This window comes from Eutrigla gurnardus (genome assembly GCF_963514095.1).
Source record: "Eutrigla gurnardus genome assembly, chromosome: 2".
NCBI lineage: Eukaryota > Metazoa > Chordata > Actinopteri > Perciformes > Triglidae > Eutrigla > Eutrigla gurnardus.
The window spans coordinates 23516106-23540619 of NC_139916.1; the positions used below are offsets into that span (position 1 = coordinate 23516106).

General features: G+C 39.2%; 2 protein-coding genes across 3 annotated transcripts; both read right to left on the reverse strand.

Annotated features, from left to right (window-relative positions):
* Positions 1-1074: 1074 nt before the first annotated feature.
* On the reverse strand, positions 1075-19880 carry cdc42 (cell division cycle 42). Of its 2 annotated transcripts, none has more exons than XM_084040073.1 (6): positions 19783-19879; positions 10570-10710; positions 9627-9699; positions 9239-9348; positions 8175-8372; positions 1075-2842 (listed from the first exon to the last, which is right to left on the reverse strand). In XM_084040073.1, exons 2-6 carry the CDS (start codon positions 10672-10674, stop codon positions 2753-2755), a joined length of 576 nt encoding a protein of 191 aa, XP_083896199.1. In that variant the 5' UTR covers positions 10675-10710; positions 19783-19879; the 3' UTR covers positions 1075-2752. The 2 variants fall into 2 exon arrangements, with proteins under 2 accessions (XP_083896199.1, XP_083896200.1); XM_084040074.1 differs by lacking the exon at positions 1075-2842 and adding an exon at positions 3506-6079 and having other exon boundaries at positions 19783-19880.
* Positions 19881-20481: 601 nt separating this feature from the next.
* On the reverse strand, positions 20482-24262 carry snrpe (small nuclear ribonucleoprotein polypeptide E). The gene is made up of 5 exons (XM_084021536.1): positions 24098-24262; positions 23519-23545; positions 23352-23414; positions 21143-21221; positions 20482-20698 (listed from the first exon to the last, which is right to left on the reverse strand). The coding sequence occupies exons 1-5, from the start codon at positions 24149-24151 to the stop codon at positions 20643-20645; spliced, it is 279 nt and encodes a 92-aa protein (XP_083877662.1). The 5' UTR covers positions 24152-24262; the 3' UTR covers positions 20482-20642.
* Between the last annotated feature and the right edge of the window lie 252 nt (positions 24263-24514).

The window sequence follows — 24514 nt, forward strand, 5'->3', positions numbered from 1 at the left end:
GCTACCACCGACATCAGGAGAAATCTGTTGTGAATTGTTCAAATGCCATCATTGACTGAATTACAAACAACAATGAGAATTCATATAGAGGAAATCAACAAATCGGACAGAGTGGCGCTCAGATAACCTATTGCTCAATGTCAGTAAAACCAAGGAGCTGATTGTTGGTTTTAGAAAAAAGGAAGTGAAGACACACCCATCTACATGAGGTGGAACAAGTAAGAGGTCTTCAGCATCACAAACAACCTGAAATCACACACCTCCATACTGAAAATGCTCATTAAAAGCTGGATGTTTTAAGGAAAATAAAGGCGGCAAAAATACTGTGCCATGTTCTTGTTAACACAGAGGAGCATTAGAAAGCATCCTGATTGGAAACATTCCAAAATGGGATGCGCAGAACAATAGGCTTTATGGTGGCTGATTAAAACCACCCAGAACACCTTGGTTCCCATCTACTGAGCATCATGGATATTGATGACAAGAGGTGCCCGCAAAGATCCTAAAGAATATTAAGACAATACTCACCGAGCCAGAACGCCTTTATAAATGTTTCACATCCTTTTTAAATAATCTTGACGGGGCTGAGAGTTTAATATTATTGCGTAACTGTGGGTCATGAGCATACTATCAAAATGGTACATTCAATCCTAATATCAATATCTAATAATCCGTTTCTTCCATTTTTAGCATCTGCTTCACTGTGACCCAGAGGGGCAGCAACATCAGGGGAGATGTTTGGGTAGACAGCACCTCCTGCTGGCTAAATATGGCATGCCTAAACAAAGGCCATAGAGAAACTGGATGCAGTGGTACCTTATTGCTCAATAAATATAGCCTGTCACCAAGAGTCCAATATGTGGGTTTAAACCTTTGATCTGGTAAAAAGCAGTTTTGTCTGAGGATGAAAACAAATTGACTTCTTCCCTTGATACTAATAAAACATAAGAGATATCACCATAAATCATACAGACAAAATGTTACACAGTCATGATAGGCAAACACAATCCTGTTTGGTGGCTGCGTTGCTCACCATACACACACAATAAAAACAGAATGGCAAGGTAGAAGTAGTAAAGGCAATTAAGGTATAAGTTTAATATTTTTTAAAAGAATGCATATACAAAGAACAAAGACTTTAGACAGAGCATTTGGTTTTGCACCAAAACAACAACAGGTTATAATAATTATACTGACTTGGGCTGGAAATCAACCCAACTCAAAGCCACCAGTAAAGAAAAACAAGAACCAACCAATCACAAATCTTTACCAAACAGTCTCTCTGCCATTGGAGGTTTTTATTCAACTAAACAAATCAGGGCTTTTCTTGGTATAAACTGGCAGGTAAGAGTTCAGATGACTTCCCACCCCTAAATGTAAAAGGAGTGAAAGTAACCTTTTTATATATATATTTATATATATAAAATAAAAAAAACAACACAAACAAAATAATGAAGAAAAAAATAGTTTGGTAAAAACACCTGGAGCCTACATCAACATTGTGTGCCAGCTTACATTATAATTACATCTGTTAAACCTAAATCATTTTGAACAGAGACCAAGGCTCAACTACATGCAGCACCAATTACAGTTTGAACGGGCACAGCAGACCGAACAGCCCTTCACACCTCAGACATAGTCTGGATAAAACACAGGTCTAAGTATGGATCTCCCAGATTTGGCTGCCAGTGCACGCCGAGGGACGTTTGTGTTTTTTTGTTGTGCCGTACCCGTTCTAAGTGTAGGGCGATGACAATGTTAAAACAGCATCCTGCTTTACCCTCCCTTGGTCCCCGGCAACGCATAAAGAACACACTGCTTGTTCTGCTAACACTGTTTAAGTTCCCTGCATCTAAAAGGCCAAATCCTTGTGGTCGACTAGCGGACCCATTCCTACTGGATGCCTTTAAGCTCTTCAAGTGATTACCACACTCCAAATGGACTGTGACCGCATTGTGAAAGTCTACAATAAGAGGACTGGATATGAGATGGCAATATTTACTTATTCAATTTCCTTGATGAGATCTTTGTGGACTTCTCTAGTCGTATTGCTATGAATTACAGAGTCCTGTTTCTGTAGTGGTTAGGAGCGCGGAACTATCTGGAACTTGCAATAAATATCTCAGACTTGTCATGTGTTTGAGGAGAGGGGGTGGGGGGGTTGGCAATCAGAAACAAAACACTACTTTGTTAGCATTTCTTCTGGTAGTGCTGAGAAAGAACGTGGGGATCAGACGATGACTATGCGCTCAACAGAGGGGGCGGGGCCAGCAGTATGAACAGCCACCAATCAGGCAGCTGGCATGGGCTGGGCTTGTATCCATGAAACCTGTACATTGGCTGAGGACGTCTAAATGTTGATTAGGCCACAACACAGACTGAATCAAAATCAACCTATCAAAAGCTTGACAGAATGAATTCTACTTGTATGTAAGCTTGGTACTTGGATCCGCCGTCCGAGGCTATGCCACCCTGCCCGGAGCCCACATTGGCCTTTTGGCCTGGTTAGGTTGATCTTCTGTCCCAAACTCAGACTCAGGGGTGAAGCTTCTTATTATTGCACAGAATTATTTGAGACTCTGGAGGTTGTTTTCTTTTTAGTCTTCTCTGTGGAGGGCAATGCTGTCAACCAACTTTAGCAGAGCGTGGGGAAAGGGGTGTGGCGGCAGAGGAGGGTGTGTGTGTAAGATGTGTGTATAGTTGTGTGCATGTGTGTGCATGTGTGTGTGTGCTTTGAAAAGATAGGAGCCTCTCATAGCAGCACACATTTGCGTTTCTTCTTGGGCTCTGGGGGCTCCAGTGCAGCCAATATCGCCTCATCAAACACATTCTTTAGGCCTTTCTGTGAACACAAACACACACAAACAGGCTCAATGAGGGGGCAACGCAAACACACAGATCAATAAAAAAAAAAGAGGGGAGATAATAATAACAGCTGAAACGGAAGGAAACATAACTGGGTGAAAACAAACGCAGCATTGACATTATTAAGTGGTGTGTCATAAAAAACAATGGGAGACATGTGCAACTGCTGTTGGGGATAAAAGAGAAAACAAAGATCAACAAATATGTAAATGACTCAAGACAATCCCCCCCAGGTAATGTGGTTAAGAGTGTGAACCAGATCAGGGATTAACACAAATCACATGCATGTTGGAGGTCAAAGTGTCGTTGACCTGTGACAGCTGAGCCCAAAGGCAAGTCAAACAAGAAAGCGGAGGAAAAAGGGAGCATTAACCCCACTCGGTCAAGGCCGTCCAGATTCAACAGATTTAAATAATCACCAAAAACTAGGTCTGCTCGCAGCCTCAGAGGTGAATGTTTCTTTCTCTCTGTTTGCCCCTGAGCAGAGCAGCTTACACCATGAGCCCCATGTGAAGTAACCAGAGCTGCTCTGACGCAGTGCTGCAGTAAGCCCCTCAGCATTGCTTAACTTAGTTGATTACCCTGGCTACATTATTCTCAGACAAAGCACTGGAAAAAGAAGGGACTCAGGAGAGGATAAGCAAGTTTATTTGTCCTTTATTATTTCATTTCACAGGTAATTTCACACATTTATAGCTTATTTTTATTATCTGGACTTCCAAGACGGCAGGATATGCACCACAGTTAATGGCACGTGTTTCATATATAAAGAAAGTTGGGCCAAACAAGTAAGCAAGTAACGATTTTTCAGACTGTGTAAGAAACATTAAGTGTAGCTTAGCTACAAACCAGACCAATAGGACATCATGGTACCAAACAGGAAAACGTTTGTCGTGCAAAAATCATCAGGGGTGGAAAAGGTGAAGAAGATACCAAACCCCCTGGGATGATTTATTTTATAAATATATATCAGTTTGAAACTATGGGTTTACAGTTTCTTTTAGCGTGAGGATACTGTAAAGATCACATTCCACAGTACTTGAATGTATTTTCAAAGTACCAAACTGTTAAGGAGATTACAGTAGGAACACTTAAATAAAAGTATAGTGCTGTAATAGTTTTGAGTTATTAACTGTTGTTGTAGATTACAGTAAGTATACTGTAGAACTGTAGAGAAACTGTAGAGAAACAGTTTCATGCAACTGTAGCTGCAAGTAGTTTACTGGAATTTAACAGGTTAATTTGTAACAGTAATAGGGAAAAACGTACCCAAAATTAACGTGTTCTTACTGCTACAAATGGTAATGTAACGGGGATGTCAGTTCAGGGTAGGGATGCACCAATTTTTTTAGTCCCACCACTGATACCTAGTTTTGGTGCGTCACCGATCTGACACCAGTGATTGATTGATAAGCTGTACGCCTCACTGTGTGGAAGTGAGCAGCATCATTCTTTTATGTGCAAGGCAAGTTTCCCAACTTTATAAAACTGCATGTAACAAATAAATACATGGATATATATGAACTGATTTGTCGATTATTAAAATAAGAGTATCTGATACCAGATACTGCGTACACCACATACTGCGTACACCAATAACCAATCCAGATTCGGACCGATATCAGATACTAGTATCTCTAGTTCAGTGAAAAATAAAACAAATGGGCCATCAGCCCTCAGAAGAGGCTGTGAGGCATGCATGCACGTCCCCCAACCCCCACTTCATGTCGTCAAAATGGCCAAACACTCCCTACATACCACTCATATACATAAAAGCCCTACTTATAATCATAGTCAGACTGGAAGTTCTGTTTAATCAACAGAAAAAATTATTAGAATTAGAAATGGAAGCTCTGTTTAGTGTTGAGATCAATCTTAGTGTGGAGCCACGTTAAGCCTCCACCCTCACGTTAGTCCAAACCATCCCCAATGTAATTACTACCTCAGGCCAGAGGGGTGAACAACTAACTAAAACAATAGCTACATCCCAAATGACATCCTCTGTAAAACACCGCTCTACTGTTGGCCAGGGGCCACATTAATAAGCACTGGGCCAAAGTAGGAAAACTAGGAACAGTGGTGAAGTCAGGGCTAGGTAATATTGCTTGCTTAACAATTTATCAATAGTTTAGGCTATGCTGCAATAAACAGTGTATATATGTGTGTGTGTGTGTGTGTGTGTGTGTGTGTGTGTGTATATATATATATATATATATATATATCTTGATAGTTTCAGATTTTCTCCAACATACCGTAACTTCAATTTAAACGTTTTAGTGTTTTAACTTTGAAATTCCACATAATGTCCTGATAGTCTAAGGGACACTTGCTGTTATTATGGAGTGAAAATGGCCTGTTGAAACAAGTGGTTTCTCAATGACAGAGTAGTGTAGTTATTTTGATGTCAAACTGGTCTTTGTACGTTGATTCTTTATTATTAAGTTTGACTCATCATTCACACAATTACATTTTTTTTCCTAAAATACATTTTGCAGGCAGTTATTAGTTATATCATTATCAGATTTTAAAAAAGGTATTCATTGGGTTTATTTATTTATTTTTTTAGATATAAATCAATATTTATGTATTTTTATTCACTTATTATAGATAATGACTTGTTGAATGACAATATACATGTATGGCAAAAGAAATATTGGGGCTAGTTTGAGTTTGTCACATGCGCTACCAAAGCAAGTCAAAAGCTTGCAACTTAAGAAATAGATCTGACAATTTGTACTCTATGCTCGCAATATAGTAATTTACTACATCCCAAGTAGAACAAGCTGTAATAAATTGATTATATTCGATATATTGCAAAATGTCAGCAGTTTATATGTTAGAAAGATCAACAAGTAAAGTGAAGTTCAGAGAGGCCACAAGTCAGTGAATCAGGCCATGACACAAGGATTAGTTGCAATGCACTCTCAAACTAGACTAGTAGTTTGGGTCTGTAGTTAGACAGGTAGCCGACTGTTGGTCAGTCAGATGGCTGGTATTTGAGATTGGTCCACATTTCAAAAGCAGCATGTGTAAATACAAGGAGAGGAAGAGAGAGAAATTGGGTAAATGAATAAAGGAAATTCAGAACATAATGACTATTTGAGGAGTAAGAGTCACAAAGATATTAAAATATACAGCATTTCCTCTTTCTCTGCGTCTCAGGTGGCTCTAGGGCAGCTAGGATAGCTTCGTCAAATACATTCTTCAGCCCTCGCTACAATGACAGGAGAGGGAAGAGAACAACAGCACGATTAGCACAGCAAACACAGAAAGAGGTAGATGGGAGAGGAGGATAAGAGGAACATGGCAGAGCAAGGAGGAAAGCTGTGTGAAATACAAAGAGATGGTGGAAGTTACAAGACGACTGCATGAAGGAGATGCACGGCACAAAGATGATAGTGTTCAAAGAGAGAGGGCCGTGACTGAAAAGTGGGCTGAGGACAGAATGCTGAGATCCTCAACAGGAAACAGGAAATTACATCAGTAGCTATGCAACAGTTGTGCCAGGGAGAGAGGGGGGAGGAGGAAGGAAGGGGCAGAGCAGAGAGGTGGGGGCTCCACCTCAACTCCATCAACACTATTGTTCTCTGCCTGAGTGAGGCCTAGCTTGTCTGGCCTATGAGCCATGTTCCCTCTGCTCACTTCCCTCATTCAGGTTCTTACAGAGATGCACAAATGCAAGTACTCAGGGCCTGAATGAGCAGATAAACTCATAAAACCTGATTTATTAATCAGTAAACCAGACTTAAATACGGAGCAACACAATATAAAAAGGTAATACTGAGTAAAAAGAAAATTAAAGGTCATACTGAGGTAAATAAAATAAATTGAATACTGATTAAAAAGAAAAGGTAGCTCATGGTGTCTACTTTTAGTCTTAAACATAACCACAAATAGTATTTAGTTAGTTTGATCTAATCTCTCAATTGTCATTAAAAATCTAGGGCTCGTAATAATTATTATTATGAACTGGTGCATGTAACGTTCATGTAACTTTCATATTCGATTCACCCAAAATGTTACCTGTTACCTGCACTACAACGTTTTTTAAAGACAACCATTGGGTGCATTTGTCCTTCTTTCTTTCACCACAGCTGGATCCGATAATAAAATAAAGTAAAATCACTAACAAAGACCATTACCTGGTCATAGTCAAAGATGTCTCAAGCAAGATTACATTGAAAATTGCAGGTAATCTTTGCAGGAAAAGATTAGTTTAAACATGAGGATTTTCAATGTATTTATAATTTGAGTCCCGTCTAATTTATCTCAAAAATTGTAAGGTAAAATTTCTAAGTTTACATGGTCTGACTCATAGTTATCCTGAACAAGATAACATTGTCAATTTCAGCAAACCTCTGAAGAAAAATAAATATCGCCTTTGATGACGGCTTTATTGGTATAGAAAAAGTGAAAAAGGATTGCTTTCTTTGACTTCCTAACCCATACCCATACCGTAACAGCATGAATAGACGTGCATCAAAATCCATGCGCCGGCTGGCTTGACTGGGTTTTCACAAACGACGGCTCACCTGAGACTGGCAGCACTGAACAGTTATGTACACGGTGCAGGTAGAGCCGAGAATTACTTGCACAGCCCAAATGTTACATGCACTACCGTCATGTGGACATGGTATTTCCAACCCTGAATTCTCATTCAAAAGTTTGCCTGCACACCATGGCTCCTCTTCCAAAATAAATGAACTTTCCCTTTAACGTCACAATGCTAGAAGACATGTAGTTCCCAAAGGAAAATGTAATCTAATTTGTTGTCATGTAAGTGATATCTTAAGATCTTAATTTGCTAATCTAAGTCACTGTCCTTCAAACTGTCACTGTGTCCATTCTGAAAATTGTAGACAGTATCAGCACACCTTTTGTTCTACTGGGAGACTACAAGGAAAAAGGTGCAAAAGATCAGATTAGTGTCACTCTCACCGGGCTTGTATGTCAGACGGAAATGTAGATAACGAGGACTGCTGAGTCTACAGCCTAAACTGCTGTCTTCACCAGCCCTAATGCAGCTGAAGCTTACAGTAACTAAGGTGCTCTACTGGTATGAAGCTTGGCATTTAAGACATATGAAAACCATCTGATGATGTATAATCTGCAACACCACTGAGCCCATAAGAACAGTCACCAAAACCAAACTGGCATGCAGAACACAACTCAACCAGCGTGCACAGGCCAGGGGGGACACGGACATGTTCCTCTTTCCTCCTTTTTCTGAATTCTTGCCATTGGGGTGTGAATCATGTATGTCCAAGAGTGTGTATGTGTGCGACTGTATATATTCATAGAAATATTACCTGTGTGAGGGCTGAGCACTCCACATATTTCACAGCCTTGAGGTCTCTCGCCAGCTTCTCAGCCGTCTCCGGAGTGATGGGCTTTTGTTTGTTTTTGGCCAGCTTCTCTATAGTGGATGGGTCATCCCGCAAGTCAATTTGAGTCCCAACTAGCAGAAAGGGGGTCTTTGGACAATGGTGGGTAATCTCTGGAACCCACTGGATACACAAACACAGGATTATGTTGGCTGACATACTGCATCACAAAAATGTAACATTGGGTTTTCATTAGTGTGGTTTCCTCCACACTAACAAAGGTTTGATCTGTTGTCAATGGAGCTCAAAATGTTCCGATCCACTACAAAAAATAACTTAAAAAAGTTTTCTGAAATTATCAGAAACTACAGTTCAGTTTTTCCATCTCTCTTTCTGGACAGCTGCAACATGTTCTTGGGTTTTATGTCTTTAATTGACGCAAAACTGTTTGTAGTACTGTTCAGAGAAAAGTTACATTTAAAATGATTAATTTGGTTAGCTATTAAAAACTTGATTGTGTCCATGCCTAAGATACAGAAGAGCCTGCTTTTACAATGATGCATCTCACATAAAAAGAACATTTGCTCAGACTTCACTGTACAGTACAGTAGCAGATGCCCATTCATATTAAAATGGGAACAGCACACTAGCATTTTTCGGCTTACATTAAATCAGAATTGAATGTATTGATTGCAGCTGAGCAGCTTTTATAAAAAGGAATGTATTCATATTACTTTAAATAAAAGTTGCTAATGAGAAATCAACAGTCACACATTATCTTAAAATATCTATTTTATAACAATAACAGATATTTTGGGATCGATCCTGATCAAGGCATTTCTAACTAACCAGTATCAGAGCCTGATCTGATCATTGAGTTTACGTCAGCTGTCACGCAGGGGTTTTCTGATCAGGACTCAAATTTAAATGACTGGGATCAGGGGGCAAAATACCATGATCAGATCATCCCTAAAAACAAAGCATCCATATTTCACAATTGTTCGGGGAAAAGACCAGTGGTAAAAATAAAAAGGAAGGGCTTGACTTGCCTTTTCTTTGACGTTTTCAAAGGAGGAGGGGGACACGACGGAGAAACAGACGAGGAAGACATCTGTCTGTGGATAACTCAGAGGTCGTAACCTGTCGTAGTCTTCCTGACCTGCAGAAACCACATACAAACATGTCAAACTTGCACCAGTCTGGCCATCATGTTATCATCACATTGAACAAAGTAAACACCCTACGCTTACAAAAGTTAGCCTGTTGATGGAAAGTAAAGTAAGACAGCTTATCATTGATTTCCATATAACATCACAGAAATGTTTCCCAGTACAAAATGCATATTAATGACAATGGCTTAATGGGAAATAGTGACATAAACCGGATACCTGAGTGAGCAGAACAACACAAGCGTAGGTTGGAATAAGAATGACATACCTGCTGTATCAAACAAGCCCAGAGTGTAGGGCTCGCCTCCGATCATTACAGTTACAGCATAATTATCAAACACCTACAACAAAGACCAAAACCAAGGGTTAGGTAATTTGAGAATGCAACATTTAATCACTATCCGAGTTTAACAGATATGATGTAGACACTAACATTTTGCACATTCGATATATTTTAAATTGACCGTGTGCATGCATTAGGTTCTAGCAGCACAAAAATGTTTTAGATATCTGTTTAAAATACATTGCAGTGGGAGATCAACCATGGTCTGGTACATTTTAAGTACAGCAGAGAAAATAGAATAGATTTCTTGGTAGATTTCTCTGCTCTCTGAGGTTCTTCAGATTATCACTTCTTATTAATGTTTCCAGTTAATGTTTTGTGATGCTAGCTAGAAAAAAAAGGTTGGGCTGACCTGACTTACACACGCCCATTGCTTTCTGAATGTATAAGTTCAGTCTACACGTAATACAACATAGCCTGTAATTAGGCTAATAAGATTGTAATTACTTGGTTCATTGGATAAGCCAGTCATAATACAATCTTAACATCCCATTTAGAATGAAACTATCATGATACAGTAGTATTTATATATAGCCAAAATAAAAAAAATGTGAAATTAAAAGAAAATGCTTATAATTAGTCTTTTATACTTTATTTGTCGATATATTTGTATTCATTCATTTTCTCTCTTTATATTTACACATTTTTTATTAACATAATCACTTTTTTTTGTTTCTCTTTGTATGTAAAATTAGTTTTATTTAGTTATAAATTATTATATTTCTCACTATATTTCCACATTTACTTATTTGTTCATTATTATGGCTCTCCTATGGCTCTATAGCTCAGATACACAAACTATGAAATCTACTATGAATTCATTTTACAACACAACAACAAAAGGTAGAACATAGTAGATTGCACTTACCGTAGGTACATATTCAGAAGGAAACTTGTTTGTGGTGTAAGATATGAGCAGGCAGGTTTTACCCACAGCACCGTCCCCAACGACAACACACTTGATGGTCTGCATAGCTGCGTTTTACAGTCTTCACTACTCATTCAAGATCTGAAATGGAAACACAAATGGAAGGAAACTTCATTAGGTGATGGCGCTGCTTATTGCATATAACAGAGATCTTATTTTCTGTTTCCTGATCAGGAACTACAGATGTAAACCTAAATCACTGTCCCTGCCAAATTAATAAATCCTGATTTCAGAAGGAATAGTGTGTGACAAAGCAACTCCCTCTATGAAACACAGAGAAGAAGAGATGAGAGAAATAAGCATCACAGTAAATGAAAATACAAAGAAAATACTCAAACTGAGTTGAATTCAAAGAGTGCACACGAATTAGGTACAACATATATTTGGTGTCTTCCTTTCAGAGGTGTGCTGCATCTAAGGTACAGGAAACACAATATGTATTTTCATCAAACAACGTATGAATAGAACCATGTTATGTTCTATTATTATTATGTTTTTAAACATATTTAAAATATGTTAAATATGTTTCCACCTCCGGTTATTATGGTTTGTTTTGCAGTTTTGTTGATTCGAACAAGAAAATATTTGATTGTATTAATATATTTTTTTACATGTATCATCTCTAAAATGTTTCTCTACTTCACTTTGTTAGCATCAGCCCTTGCACATGTAATATTCAGATGTTGTGCTATGGCTTGCCAGTGGTTTTGGGCTGCAACTAGGCTTGGGCCGGTCCAAACATTTTCAAACAGGTCTGATAGTAAGCCGAAGACCAGCCCGAACAGGTTATACCGACCTTTTCCACTAAGCGTCACACTTGCCATAGCAGACTCCAGAGTGACACATTAGTTGTTTTTTTACACAGAAGATTACGCTGTAATCACGGAAAGGAGAGTCAAAAATATGCTACAATCGCACCGCTTATAAATAACTTTGCTTTGTGGCGTAACACCGCAACTAGGGTTGCACATCTCTCTTTAATAAACGATTCGATATGCATCTAGATACACAGGTTACGATTCGATTAAAAAATGATATCCTTTTATTACAGACCGATTCAATTTGAATTGATTCCATACAGTGTAAGAACGATACGATTTGATTCTACGGTTAATATTTGTTGTAGATATTTTATAAAATAAAGAAGCCGATTCTATTAAAGTGACAGTACAATAGTTTCTTTTCAAATATGTAAAATACCACATATCCCCAAGCATTGTGGCTGTATGGCACTGGCAAAAAAAAAAACCCAAAAAAACAAAACAACAAAATCACATGTCAATGTATTTATTTTTAGATATGGACCAAAAAAAAGTCTGTCTGAATCGTTGGATGGCGGTCACAGAACAGTGTCGTGGACGCTACCCGTGCTGCGGCCGCCTCTTGTGGCGCAAGTTGAGACACAAGCGATTGACATTCAAAGCCGTCCGTCTCTCACGTGCGGTCGTGGAGTGCCTGCAGTCACGCGGCAGCGTCGCAGCCGCCTACCTGTGCTGCGCCCGCCTCTCCACCTCCTCCATTTTCCGTGTTGTCCCTTGTTTATCACTCATACCAGCTAGGCATCTACGGCGTTTCGCCGGCAGCTTCAGCTCTCGCGTTGTTTTAGAGACGCTGGTGTAATGCCGCCAACCGCGTCAAAGTCTCGCGATACCCGATCCATGACTCTATAACCGATTCATCTAGGAATTCATTGATAATTCGTATCGTTTGAGGAGGCTGCTACCAATGTCGCTGCCGTATCTCTCACTTGTTGAACCGAATATCCGGTCGCATCGGTTAATTGTTTACAACCCTAACCGCAACGGTGTCTCTTTTTACAAAACATCCTGGCACCGCAGGCCGGTTGACGTATTCAATGAGCGTCTGAAATTTAGATCAGCCCGTGGCTTCAAAACAATTATGAACGGTGAACTTTTGCTGGTCTTGCATATTTACATGTGCATCATATACGTGTTGCTGCATACAACGGCGGCCTTGTTCGATCTACTAGCGGCTTTTTATCTTTTTCGGATCTACGTTCTCAGCTCTTTAAAGGGATATTTCGGAATTTTGGACATAAGACCTATTGCCTAGTAAAGCATCTTCAGAACGCTGATGTAAATAAACAGGGTACTGCGTGCGCATCTCCCCCCTCTCACCACCCATTTATAAATAATCACAATATTATTTTAATCACTTGTCATTATTGCTGCTTATTACTAATGAAAGACATGTTGGATTTAGTGCCATTTTCCAAAACGTGTCATAAGGACAAATGCTGGTTTGTGCATAAATTAATCCGGTTTAGCCCGTACACCAAACCGAACCGCTGAAACCGGATATCGGCCCAACCCTAGCTGCAACTGCACCTTTCCAAAAGGTATGCACTTGAAAAGTGCAGAGTTTTGTTGTCTGTTAAAATGTTTGCATTATGTCCATGAAACCTCATCCTAACTGGCCACGAGTGACACAGCACTGCAGAGGGCACCGTAGCTCGAGTTCTACACGACACGTAATTTAACTACAAAAAGGTAGGTAGCAGCTGGCTGGAAGCAGATCACCAGGGGATTGCCTGAAAGTTTCCTACTTGCTGTTGGCTATACTTGTCATTTCCAGTAAATATCACAATATAAACCTGGGTGAAAATAACAGCCGGCTGGCGACCTGGGCTGCAGGAAACACATAATTGATAATGCTAGCTAGCAAATGTCACTTTACGGTCCTTGTCTACTCTTCATGTGACTGACAAACATGTACACACAAACAAGCTCGAGTGACAGTTCAGCTTTCTCTTTCAAGAATGAGTCTCTATCTGAAATTGCTTAAATGTCCGGCAATCCGACAGCCAGCACTCATGGAAAACCCTGAATGTGTGTTTGTTTAAAATGTACAGTGTGTGCAACTCCGTCAGGCTCATCTTATTTCATCAAATGAATGTTGGCAGGAACAAAATAAGTTCAAACTAGTCGAGGGTGGAAAAAGAAAACTTAAAACTCAAGACAAACCAAGTATAGTAGAAAATAAGTGATTTTAGAATGACATGGTGGAGACAAATTGTGCGGGAAGTAGAAGAGAAAGAGAGCAAGTACTATCTTATGAATGGTTATGTCTCTAGTCTGATCTCAAGCGCACAGTTTATAAGTGCATGACTTGTTTCCATGACATAACGTTATGCTTGCTGTTAGGGCACTGTATCACGGAATTTTTGCAGCCAAGTTCTCTGCCATCGTTACAGTTGTTGCTCAACTTGACTCAATAGTTGATTTCATTTTCAATTAATAAAACTGACTTTTTGTGACGTGTGCACGTGAGACACCCAAGTTCTGCTACTTTAAAAAAAAAAATAAAAATCAGAATTGAATATTAATTTCCATATTTGAGTATTATTTTTTGACACCCCGACAACAAATCATATGATCCATAACTAATATATAACAGGATTGTATACAAATAATACATTAAAAACTTGTCAATATGTCAAGGACTGTCCCATGACTGAAAAGGTGTTTCAAGTTCTTCGCTCACAGAACTGGACCAAACAAACAATACAATGTATACATGTCAGTGGTTCATACTCTCCCCCAACACCAGCAGACCAATTGGACAAATGACAATTCCAGTCAAACTAAATTAGTAGCACAAGGAGAAACTATTCCAACAGAAACAGTGTACCTAAAGGCCAAGCGATCATTACACAATTTCTGAATTATCATAGAACGAAAAGCAAAGTGTTACTAAGAACAATAATGATGGTTTTGTTCTATTCATGTGTCCCAAAAAGCCATGAGTGCGTGACAGTGAGCTAGCATGACCAATGCCAGGACTCTGAAACTAAAACACCTACATAGAATTCAGCTAAAGCCTCATATCAGCTTTATTTTCAATATACATGAATTCAATATCTTTGGGTTTTGGACTGTTGGGCAGACACAACTAATAATCTTAAGATGAAATTTAAATGAGAATTTTTAACTACTTTCTAACCATTTTAGACCGATTTATTAAGAGAAATAAATCTGCATGATCATGAATAATAGTTAGTTGCAGACCATTATTTTTTTTTTTACATGTACATTGATATGCTTTTCCTACATATGTCAAAATTTCTTAAATTAAAAAGGCCTATAACATGGGTGAAATTATATACATTGACCTTGAATCCTTTGTCTGCAACAATGTGATTCATCGTGGTGCATTGTACAACATGCTATAGCCTATATAGTATGTGGACCACAGTATTCCCCTGTTTCTCCTGCACAAGTTACAGTTGGTCAGTGCCAAGCCACTGCAGAGCTCTGCACCACTGTGTGGGGGTGGGGGTGTCATTGAATGAACCAGGAGGGACAAAACCACAGGCTCCAAGTATTACAGTAGCCGTAAAGAAGAGCGTTATAACCAATTTGCTCTTTCACATTGAATCAATCAACGGTGTCAAATTGCCTTCCCAGTGCGTGCTTTCATATAGCATTTTATGGCAGATAGTCCTTAATATTACATTTCATTGGATATTAAGTAGAAATGACAGACAAAAGACTGTGCATGCATTCCCTACCTCCTACTTTACACAACTTCCTTCCAGTTATATTTTAAATTCATTCCAATGAAAGCTACAGTAACCAATTTTAATACTAAAATTATTAAAACGTCCGTTGCCAACTACTAACAAAGATAAATTTCCATTAATAAAAATGTTTTGTACCAACTACAAGACAAAAATGAAATTATATCAAGAAACACCAGGTAAAAAAACAAAAACTGTTTCCCTGTACAAGAAGTTGTGGTAGAATAATAAACAAAAATGTGAACTTTTTCTGATAATGGCCAACTAAGAGATTATGCTCATGGAGGCACCCCGGACTGAGGCACAGACTCAATAGCTTACAACCTTGACTACATTCAATCTAAAAAATAAAATCCTCCTGGTGCAAATAATCGGACACAGAATGTGTTATTTTATATCGCTGGGTTCAACAGTCGTTACAGTTAATTTTCATAGTTAGGATTGAGCCTGCGCTCGTCACAGTCCCGTTTTTGCAGGAACACATTTTTGCATGCAGAGCATATGTGCTCCATCGCGGGGCAGCCTTTCCGCTCGCTTTAGGCGCTCGTATCAGATGCAGGCACCTGGTTTTTCTGTGTGCGATTGAGATCAATTGTACGTCACGGTGCACAGGAAGTGATGAACACACAGACACCAATGATTATGAAAGTAGAGGAAGAAGTCCAAAGATATTTTACTTAAATGAATGTTGAGTAAACGTCCTGCATCAAAATAAGTAAAGGTATGTAAGTATATAATCAAGAAAATGTAGGACTTTTCATTATACATTACAATATTAGATTATTATTGATGCAGTACCATTTAAAATGCATTTTATTGTTGAAGCTGTTACTATATAACAATCCATTATGTGCATAAATGCAGTGAAGTAGAAAGTCCAATATTTTCCTCTGAAATGTAGAGTAGAAAGTACCATCAGAATTGTACTTGGGTATAATACTCAAGTAAATATATTTACTTAGTTTCCCCCACTGATTAATACTATGCTGTACTACAAAAATGGTCAAAATCATGCACTGATGAAAATGAGAAGGTAATCAGCACAATTGCTACCAATGGAAAAGTTAGCCTGGAATGCTGGGGCATCATTTTTGTCTCAGTTAATACAGACTCAGGGTTTGATTCCCAGTTGTGGTACAAAGTCTGCTGCTGTTAAACTTAGGCTTGAATTCCTATTCCCTAGCCCTATTCAACCTTTAAACCAACACCACAATGTAATAGAGCGTCATTTTCAAATCACAAAAGTAGTAGTTTTTTTTTAATGCTACATAATCCAAACCAACCAGAGGGTTGGCTGGCCTCTATTGCTTCACATGTGCACACACACACACACACACACAGCGTGTGACAGGCTAATACAGGCTAAGTCTCAATGAAGAAAACAACCTGTAAAATGCCATGTTGAAGCTTTGATGCTGGCAGTTCTAACGTTATGTTGCAATCCACATGTTTACATATTACACTGTTGCAACAGTAGCGTAGCTCCCTCGGCTAGTAGCTCAGTGCGTACTGCGTATGTAGCAAATGTATGGTCGAGAGTGTGTGGTGGAGGCGCTGAGAGCAGACAGGTGTTGGTGATCATCAGAGTAGTTGAGAAATTAGCAATAAAGTTGCCACGTGGTGTTAGATGTACACTGTAGGTTTCAGAATGTGTCCGATGCTGCAGCTCCTCAACGTAAAGTTCCTGTGTGATTTGTTACTGTAACTGGAGATCAGTAAGACTCAATTATTTTTCAAAATACTCACACCAGGCTAGGGCTGAACGATTTGAGGAAAATATGTCATTGCGATTTTGCTGACAGACATTGCGTGTGATTGCGATTTAGCCAAAAGACACAATTAATTTTGTTTACTAGAATGGGCTTGAGTATCACTGTCACAGGACTTTTTGTCATCCTTCCATTCTGTGATTCCCTGTGCTGCATCTTCAAATACTGATATAAATGTGTTGTGTTTATTGTGTTGAGTTTGACAAATTCAACGAAATTCTGCATTTTACAGTTAATTTCCATTGTGAAATCCATTTCTCCATTGCGGAAATCATGGGGCCTTACGTCTGTTGTCTCGAAACCGGAATTATTCCATATCGCAGAAGTGCTGCTTTTCATAGGGATTACATTTCCCGGCGTTTGTGGTTCAACTAAAGCCATTTTTCATACACCGATAGTTATGTGGGCTGTCCGTTTTGTTGTTGGTGTGCATTTAGGTCGCTTTGAGCCATGATTGTTGAGAGTCACTTGTACACAAGGAGCAAGGCACTCCTGATTGGTTAGCAGGACTGAGCACGACTATCACAAATGGGGGACTGCATGAACATCAGACAGACAGACGTGCTGCATAAAGGCTCTTTTAAACCGCAGCTTTTGTGATTACATAATTGCAGTGTTCTAAATCGCAATTTCAATTAAAAAAAACGAAAAAGCCCTACACCTTACACTTTATTTAAGTCATCAATATGAAATTACGTTTTTACCAGGCTTGTAGTTACAAGTTATATTGATCTACTGTAATAAAATGTCACAATTCAATAGCTAAATAATAGCTATCATATACATATCATTTTATCATAACATGTAGGTCCGGCCACACATTTTAGGCTCATATGTTGATGACTGTATCCTATGTTGCGTTTGTCGCACTTTGGAATTTTTTATTGCTTGTGTATAATGAATTATACAGAACATAAGGAAAGTTGGGTTGTTTTTGTTATCATACTGAATGGCAATATTGGCATAAAAAAGATCCCAATTAGATTATATTCCTATAACATATACCCTAGTGGAAATTACTGCTACTGGTTTGATGAGGCACCTAAATGGAGGGGGTGGGTGGGAAAACGTGGCCCACCTGTGCTGCTGGTATGTAAAGCAGCCATTTACACTTAAGTTTCGATGGGCCCTTTCCCTTACCGGGTTGGGTATTCGGATGAGCTTCAACTTTCCAACACTAACAAAAAAACAACTGTGCCTCAGGCACCAACTAAAGCAATTGTATAGCAAGGGAAAACCCTGCCATTGTCTGGAAGAATCACGGTTTCACTGCATGGCGACCACTGTTACATCCATACAACAGTGTACGAACTAGTACCGTATGCGGGCTATGTTTTTCATGGAACAATATGTGACTAAGTAAATGTAAAAACATTTAACAATGAGCTAAACACTGCAGTAAGATGACAAACATCAAGCTAAACAGTTCAGTAAGATGATGGCCATGGGCAACAGAGGGTGACTGCAGCAGCAATAATGCCTCTAGACTTAATCCATTCATTTGTGTTTGTAGGCCAGCCAGCACTCTGAGGGCAGGCCAGCTTAAAGCGTAGTAGTGAAAGCAGCTGAGATTCAGTTTGATGTGGCAGTTTCCCCACAACATAATTCCTAAGTTGAAATCAACTACTAGCAAACTAGACACTGCATCCATGATTTGTCTGCAACAAGTTTTGCAAAGACTCTGGTGAGCTCATCAGATCAGACCAGTGTGCATTTCTGTTGAAAGCTGAATACTTCTGCCAACCACAAAAACAAACATCACAGCATACACGCAGCTTCACACTTGTGAGGTTGACTGGTATTAAATAGCAAACATTTCCTCAATAATTGGTCACTGCTACCTTCTAAGTTCATCTAAAATAAAATGTTGTGATGCCCCGAAGCATATGCTTTAAGAGGAAAATCCCTGGACATCTGGCGGCTTGAAAATTGACACACCCAGACTTCAATTCACAGAGATAAATCACAAGCTTCTTTCTTTTACATACAGAAATTCGACAGATAGTTACCCAAAGATCAACTTTTTATTACATTAGTGTCCTCACGAAAGTAACGTATCCTGGTAAATTACGACATGTCCATTGCGAACACGAGTGGTTTAAGAAATGGTTACCATCAACTCGTATGTGTAATTCTCGCTAACATGTAAGATCACACATGAGAGAAGGCTACTTTTAAAAAGCTACCGTTCGCTTGGAAGCCCCAACCTGAGCTGCTGTATTTTGTCCGCATCCCCGGCCTCAATCTGGCCTAATTTCCTGCCGGCTGTTGAAACTGACGATAAACGAACTAGCCGTCCCTCTTTTGAACCAGTACTGTGGAGCTTCACTCTCGCACGCAAACATCAATGTCACACTGAGCAATGTATGTTATAATCAGAGACCCGGTGTATATTATTCAAGATGCATCATTAGTAATGTAGCGTTTGTTACGCCTCCATATTCAGCTCGTTAACCAGCTAACCGCTAGCTAAATACCAGTTTCATCTTTTGCCATTTACTGCTGTAGCATTACTAAAAGTCGAAGAGATGTCAAATTCCCATAACAATTAAACTATCAACAAATTCGGTGTGAAATGTAGCTGCTACACAACCGCGAGATGTTTGTCTGCTCGCCGTTCAAATGTTATAGTCTGCTTGCTTTGCTAACTACTGTCCTCCTCAATTAGCTTGCTAGATAACTAGCTGGGCTAGCCTTAGCGGATGCTGTTGCGGAATGCAATTTTTAATGACAATTACAAATCATGTACCGCACATGCACAGCACAGATGATGTTGATAGCATTCGACCTAAAAAAACAACCACAGTTATGTCTTTTAGCAATAAAAAATACGTTTTTCCTTACCGTATCCTCTATTTGTGTCTTTACGCCGGGCGTTGGCAGCTCCGCGCTAGGGGCTTCCCAGTCAACAGAACAGGGACACGTTGCGTGCGTAACGATGTACTACGTAATTACGTTAATCAATTCTACTACAACCAGGCTACTTTCTCCATGGTCAAAACCATACAAGCTGCATTGCTTGGTCAATGTGTAGTATAAGGGTTCAATCAGTGAATGTGTGCCATTTAAAATGTAAAACTAACTGAAAATTAACCCAGCTAAATGATGCGGTTTATAAATAGATTAGGTAACAAAATGTTGCACCCACTTTACACAATAGATTACACAAAAAGGGCCGTCTCCGCAAACATGTAATCCATGTTCATCCAATAAAAATGGATCATATGGTCACATCAAGCTTGAAAAGTTCAAATGCAATACTATTTTAAACCTTTTTCACTGTACCAAAAATTACTCTACCACTTCTGTTCCACACGAGTAAATATACTGTACAGGAAGAGCTCCCACTACAAAACATCAATTCTCTTTCAAGTACAAGGAATGTTCCTGTTAATACTTTATTCGGAGCTGAGAGAATTTGACCTACATAAGTACATTGCAACAATGGGGCCTGCCACTAGATGGCACAATAGACCAATGACCCGTTGCAATCCACTGAAGTTAAGAAGCATTTTGTGGAATACATTAAAATACAAAAACAGCTCTAAGAAAAAAAAGATTTATTCTCAAAACCACAAGTTAGAAAGAAAAAATTACAATATTCATGTTGTATAAACAAACATACTAGATACCATTTGCAAAAACAACAAAAAGGGAAACATTTCTTTCTAGGAAAGGTCAGATTTGCTGGAGTCTCCATTATCCTAGGTGGTCACACTCTGCAGCAAGGTAATGTTATCTCCTTTCAACATGATCCTCCCTAGGAGACAATGAGGAAGAAACAATCAGAAGAGCAAAATGGTGGATGGAAAGGAACCTATCAAGCTGGGTACAGATACAGAACCTAGGATATATAGGATCTGCAGAATGCTTGGTTTCTCTGTACTAGCCCTTCCACAAATGTGTGTATTTATGAACATGAATGGATGGACGGACAGATAGTGTGTATCTGGAATTGTGTCATATCCTTCATTCTTTATGTGCATGGCATGTAATGCACGGTGTAATTAATGGTCTCTTTGGTAAGTGCTATATAACTCATTACTATTATTAACCAAACTATTGCTTCTCAAGTTGTGCAATGAAGGTTCAACCTGTTCTTAATTGCCCGTGTTACAAGAGTCAGGTGTGCTGCTGTGCATGTGTACAAATCATTAATAAACTTGGACACAAAGCTAAACAAAAGTTAAACAGAGCTTCTTACCCAGCGGCTTTCTGTTCTTAGTCTTCATGTGGACCTCCTCAGCATCATCAAGAACCAGGTTCATGTACTCATCAAAACCCTAGGGCAGAGGAGGAACATTTTCATAGTCTTTTGCCAACAGTATCATGTGTGTATGTTAGTTAGGCTTTCTCTCAATAGGTTCACCAGGTTACTGGTTGCAGCCAGTACGGCCCTATGATTTCCACGATGCAGAAAACGGACGGAATCACAGAATTTGACAAAAGAGTGAGGAAAATAATCTTTTGACAGTCAAATATGTAACGGGTCACAGGAAATAAACTATATTAAGGCTCGGTTATGCTTCCGCGTAGTGATCACGCAATGGCCACGCAGTTGCTGGGAGACCGTGATGGTTCTGCCTTGGGTTTACGTGTCGAAATGCAATTCAATGCCACACCGGTAAATGTTTTTTGTAAAGACTGACCGACCGAGACTCTTGACGTATATCATCGTTAGCCTCGTTATAGCCTATTTGTTTACTTTCCGGCTTTAAACATACACAATTTTTCAGAACTTGGTGTTTTATTTCTTTGTGCAAAAGCGACAAGGTGCAACCAATAAAACAAGGTGCAAACAATAAAAGTAGCCTATTAAAAGTTTAAATGGCGGTGTTTATGAGTGGAAACCGGAAAAGCGGTCTCCAGCGGATGTAGTTAGCGGACCAATCACAGCCAATGCCGCTGCGTTGGTGTTGCGTCGCCTCGACGCGCGTCTAGGATTTTTGGGAGGTGCACGTCAGGCCCTTGCGTTGGACGTAAGGGGGGTCCGCAAGCATAACTTGGGCTTTAGGCAACATCAAAACTTTTCATGATCAGGTATTCAGCCACACTGCTGAGTTGAACAATCTTCCCCATAGTAAGATCGACCTGTCAATTTCATTAGTAGAAATAGTAGTGTGATTTTGTGTTATTGTAGTTATATAAATGTAATTTGTGGGTGTATAAGCGTACTAGATGTCAGTCTGACATTCAGCAGTTCGCTAACCTGTCGTCACCAGGCCCACAGACAGCAGACATTTATTAAACCAAAATAGGTTTCATGTCAGCTCCATGGGAAGAAAACAATGTCCGTCAGCCTAAGTAATGATTTTAGCAAGTAAGGGGAATCTACCTGTAAACTACTAGACCACCTTGTTAATACAGGGGAGTAGATAGATAAAATCATGTCATGACACCTGACAGGAAACCTTTTTTGAATAAATTTCAACTTTTGGACGGAGATACTTAAAGATTGATAGTATTTAATATAAAGTCTTATAGTTTGAGAGAGTGATGGAAAGAGGAAATGAGGGTTGCTATAGCACACAATGTTCCTGTCAGTTATTAACACGATTTTCAATGTTAATGGTATGAAAGAATCTCTAAAGCTTCCACCTGTTAGATACAGCTCTATTCATTAGTTATGTTATCTTTACAAGGAGAATGGGGGTGTGAGCCCCCAACGGTGTGTTGCACAAGTAGGGTGAAAGCATGGGGAATTTCAATAGCCTATTAATGTTAAAATACTAATAATAATTGTTAACATTGGGAAAACAAGCCACATATCATCTTGACATTGGTAAAGGCATCGACTATTGTCAATCTCCGAGATAATTGTCTATCACCAGACACTAAGCCTTTTTTATTTCACATCCTACATGTCAGTACAGTGCAAACATTTTACTTGCTGCCACATTAACCAATCCATTACTTTTTTTTTTAGCTCTCCTCTCTCAAATTAGCAAAGAGCAGAGTACAAAACTGTTACACAACACTTCTCGTTTTTTGTTAATATGGCACCTTTTAATGTATATTTGATGGCCGGTGGCGTGTTAGCGTGCTCTCTGCAGTCGCTGTCTGTTCCTGTAAAAGCTCTGTATAATTGCCAATGGATTGTTTTTGTCATCCCAACCAAGACACGTTTTCTCTAGTTATGCTAGTTACTTGTGAACTTAATTCCTAGTCTAGACAGAAGTTGGTTTTATAAGGATGTGGAATTTATAAAATGTTAGTGTATTTATCAACTGAAGTGCAGACATGATCTCAGAATTTCCTCCAGACCAATCATCCCAGTTACCGAACATATTCAGTGATTATGCTTCATTGTCCATTCACCATATGTTAATACTTTGACTGAAGGAAATCAAACGTTTAACTCATTTTCTATTCCAAATCTATAAAACAGAAAAGAGCAAAAAAGGTTAACTTACAATAATGCAGCCCTCTATCCGCATGTTCACCTGTTCATACAACCAGACCTGGATCCGTGAGCGCTGAGAATGAGGGGAAGAAGAGACGGGCAATCCGTTTTAATCAGACACTACACAAGTAACAAAGCAGAAAAAAGTATGACAAAGTGTTTGAATTAAATACTTACATTTTGTAGATACCTGAAAATTAGGTTCTGATAAATGGAGTCAAGGAAATTTACGGTTCCAGAGCACAAACACACACAAGCTTAATATGTTCCCTGTTAAAGTTATTGCACATAACGTTGAATGGCCCCTGAAAATGTTTCCTGATGGGATTTCAATTGTTTTCACGGTGGAAGTAAACTTAAAAACTATGATGAGCAACTCAATGTAAACACAGATACTGACTCCACCGTAACGTATTTTTCATTACGATATCGAATGAGCAATTTAAGTAACATTGGGTCCTTTGTATGTCATAGACGCGAACAACACAGGATCAGCTAAGCATGTAGCGTCAACTTACAGCGGATGTCTCCACATAGGTCTTTTGAATGCGCTCTAAAGAACCAGCACAAATTGCAAACGCTTTTTAAACCAAGACTCATTCAACGCATGCAATACGCTCTGTTAAAACGCTCTCCTCAGTCACAACATGGGATATGAATGACTAGCTAGCATGCTAATAAGAAAGGTTAGCCTAGCTGCTAAGTTATTGTAGCACACAATTCAACCGCGTCTTCCGTTCATTTGAATAAGGATACAATGGGCTGCACCATAACCTTCTGGACTTTCTGTCCTTGTCCCCTGTACGCCATTCTTCCAAGAAAAAATCAGCGGTAGGTATGTAAAAAAATTGCACCTTTTTAATAGCGTGCTCTTCTACGAAACACTCACGTTGTGAGGTCGCTTTGCTTTAATGGCGGGCTTCTTCCGCGTGCGGGTTCCTGTTGTAATAAGGAAGTCACATGCTGTCACACAGCGCTTCTACAGGTAGGAGGTCATTACTGCACCGACTTGTTGCTCCACAAACATTGTACAAGCGTGTAGGTGGATACAATTAATTACACAAACTACTGACAATGAGGACAACAAACCTATTAACGACTGATAATAAAAAGTTAATATTTTTGAAAATCAGAAGTGTACTACACCAGCTAACCACAAAAGAAGTATTGATT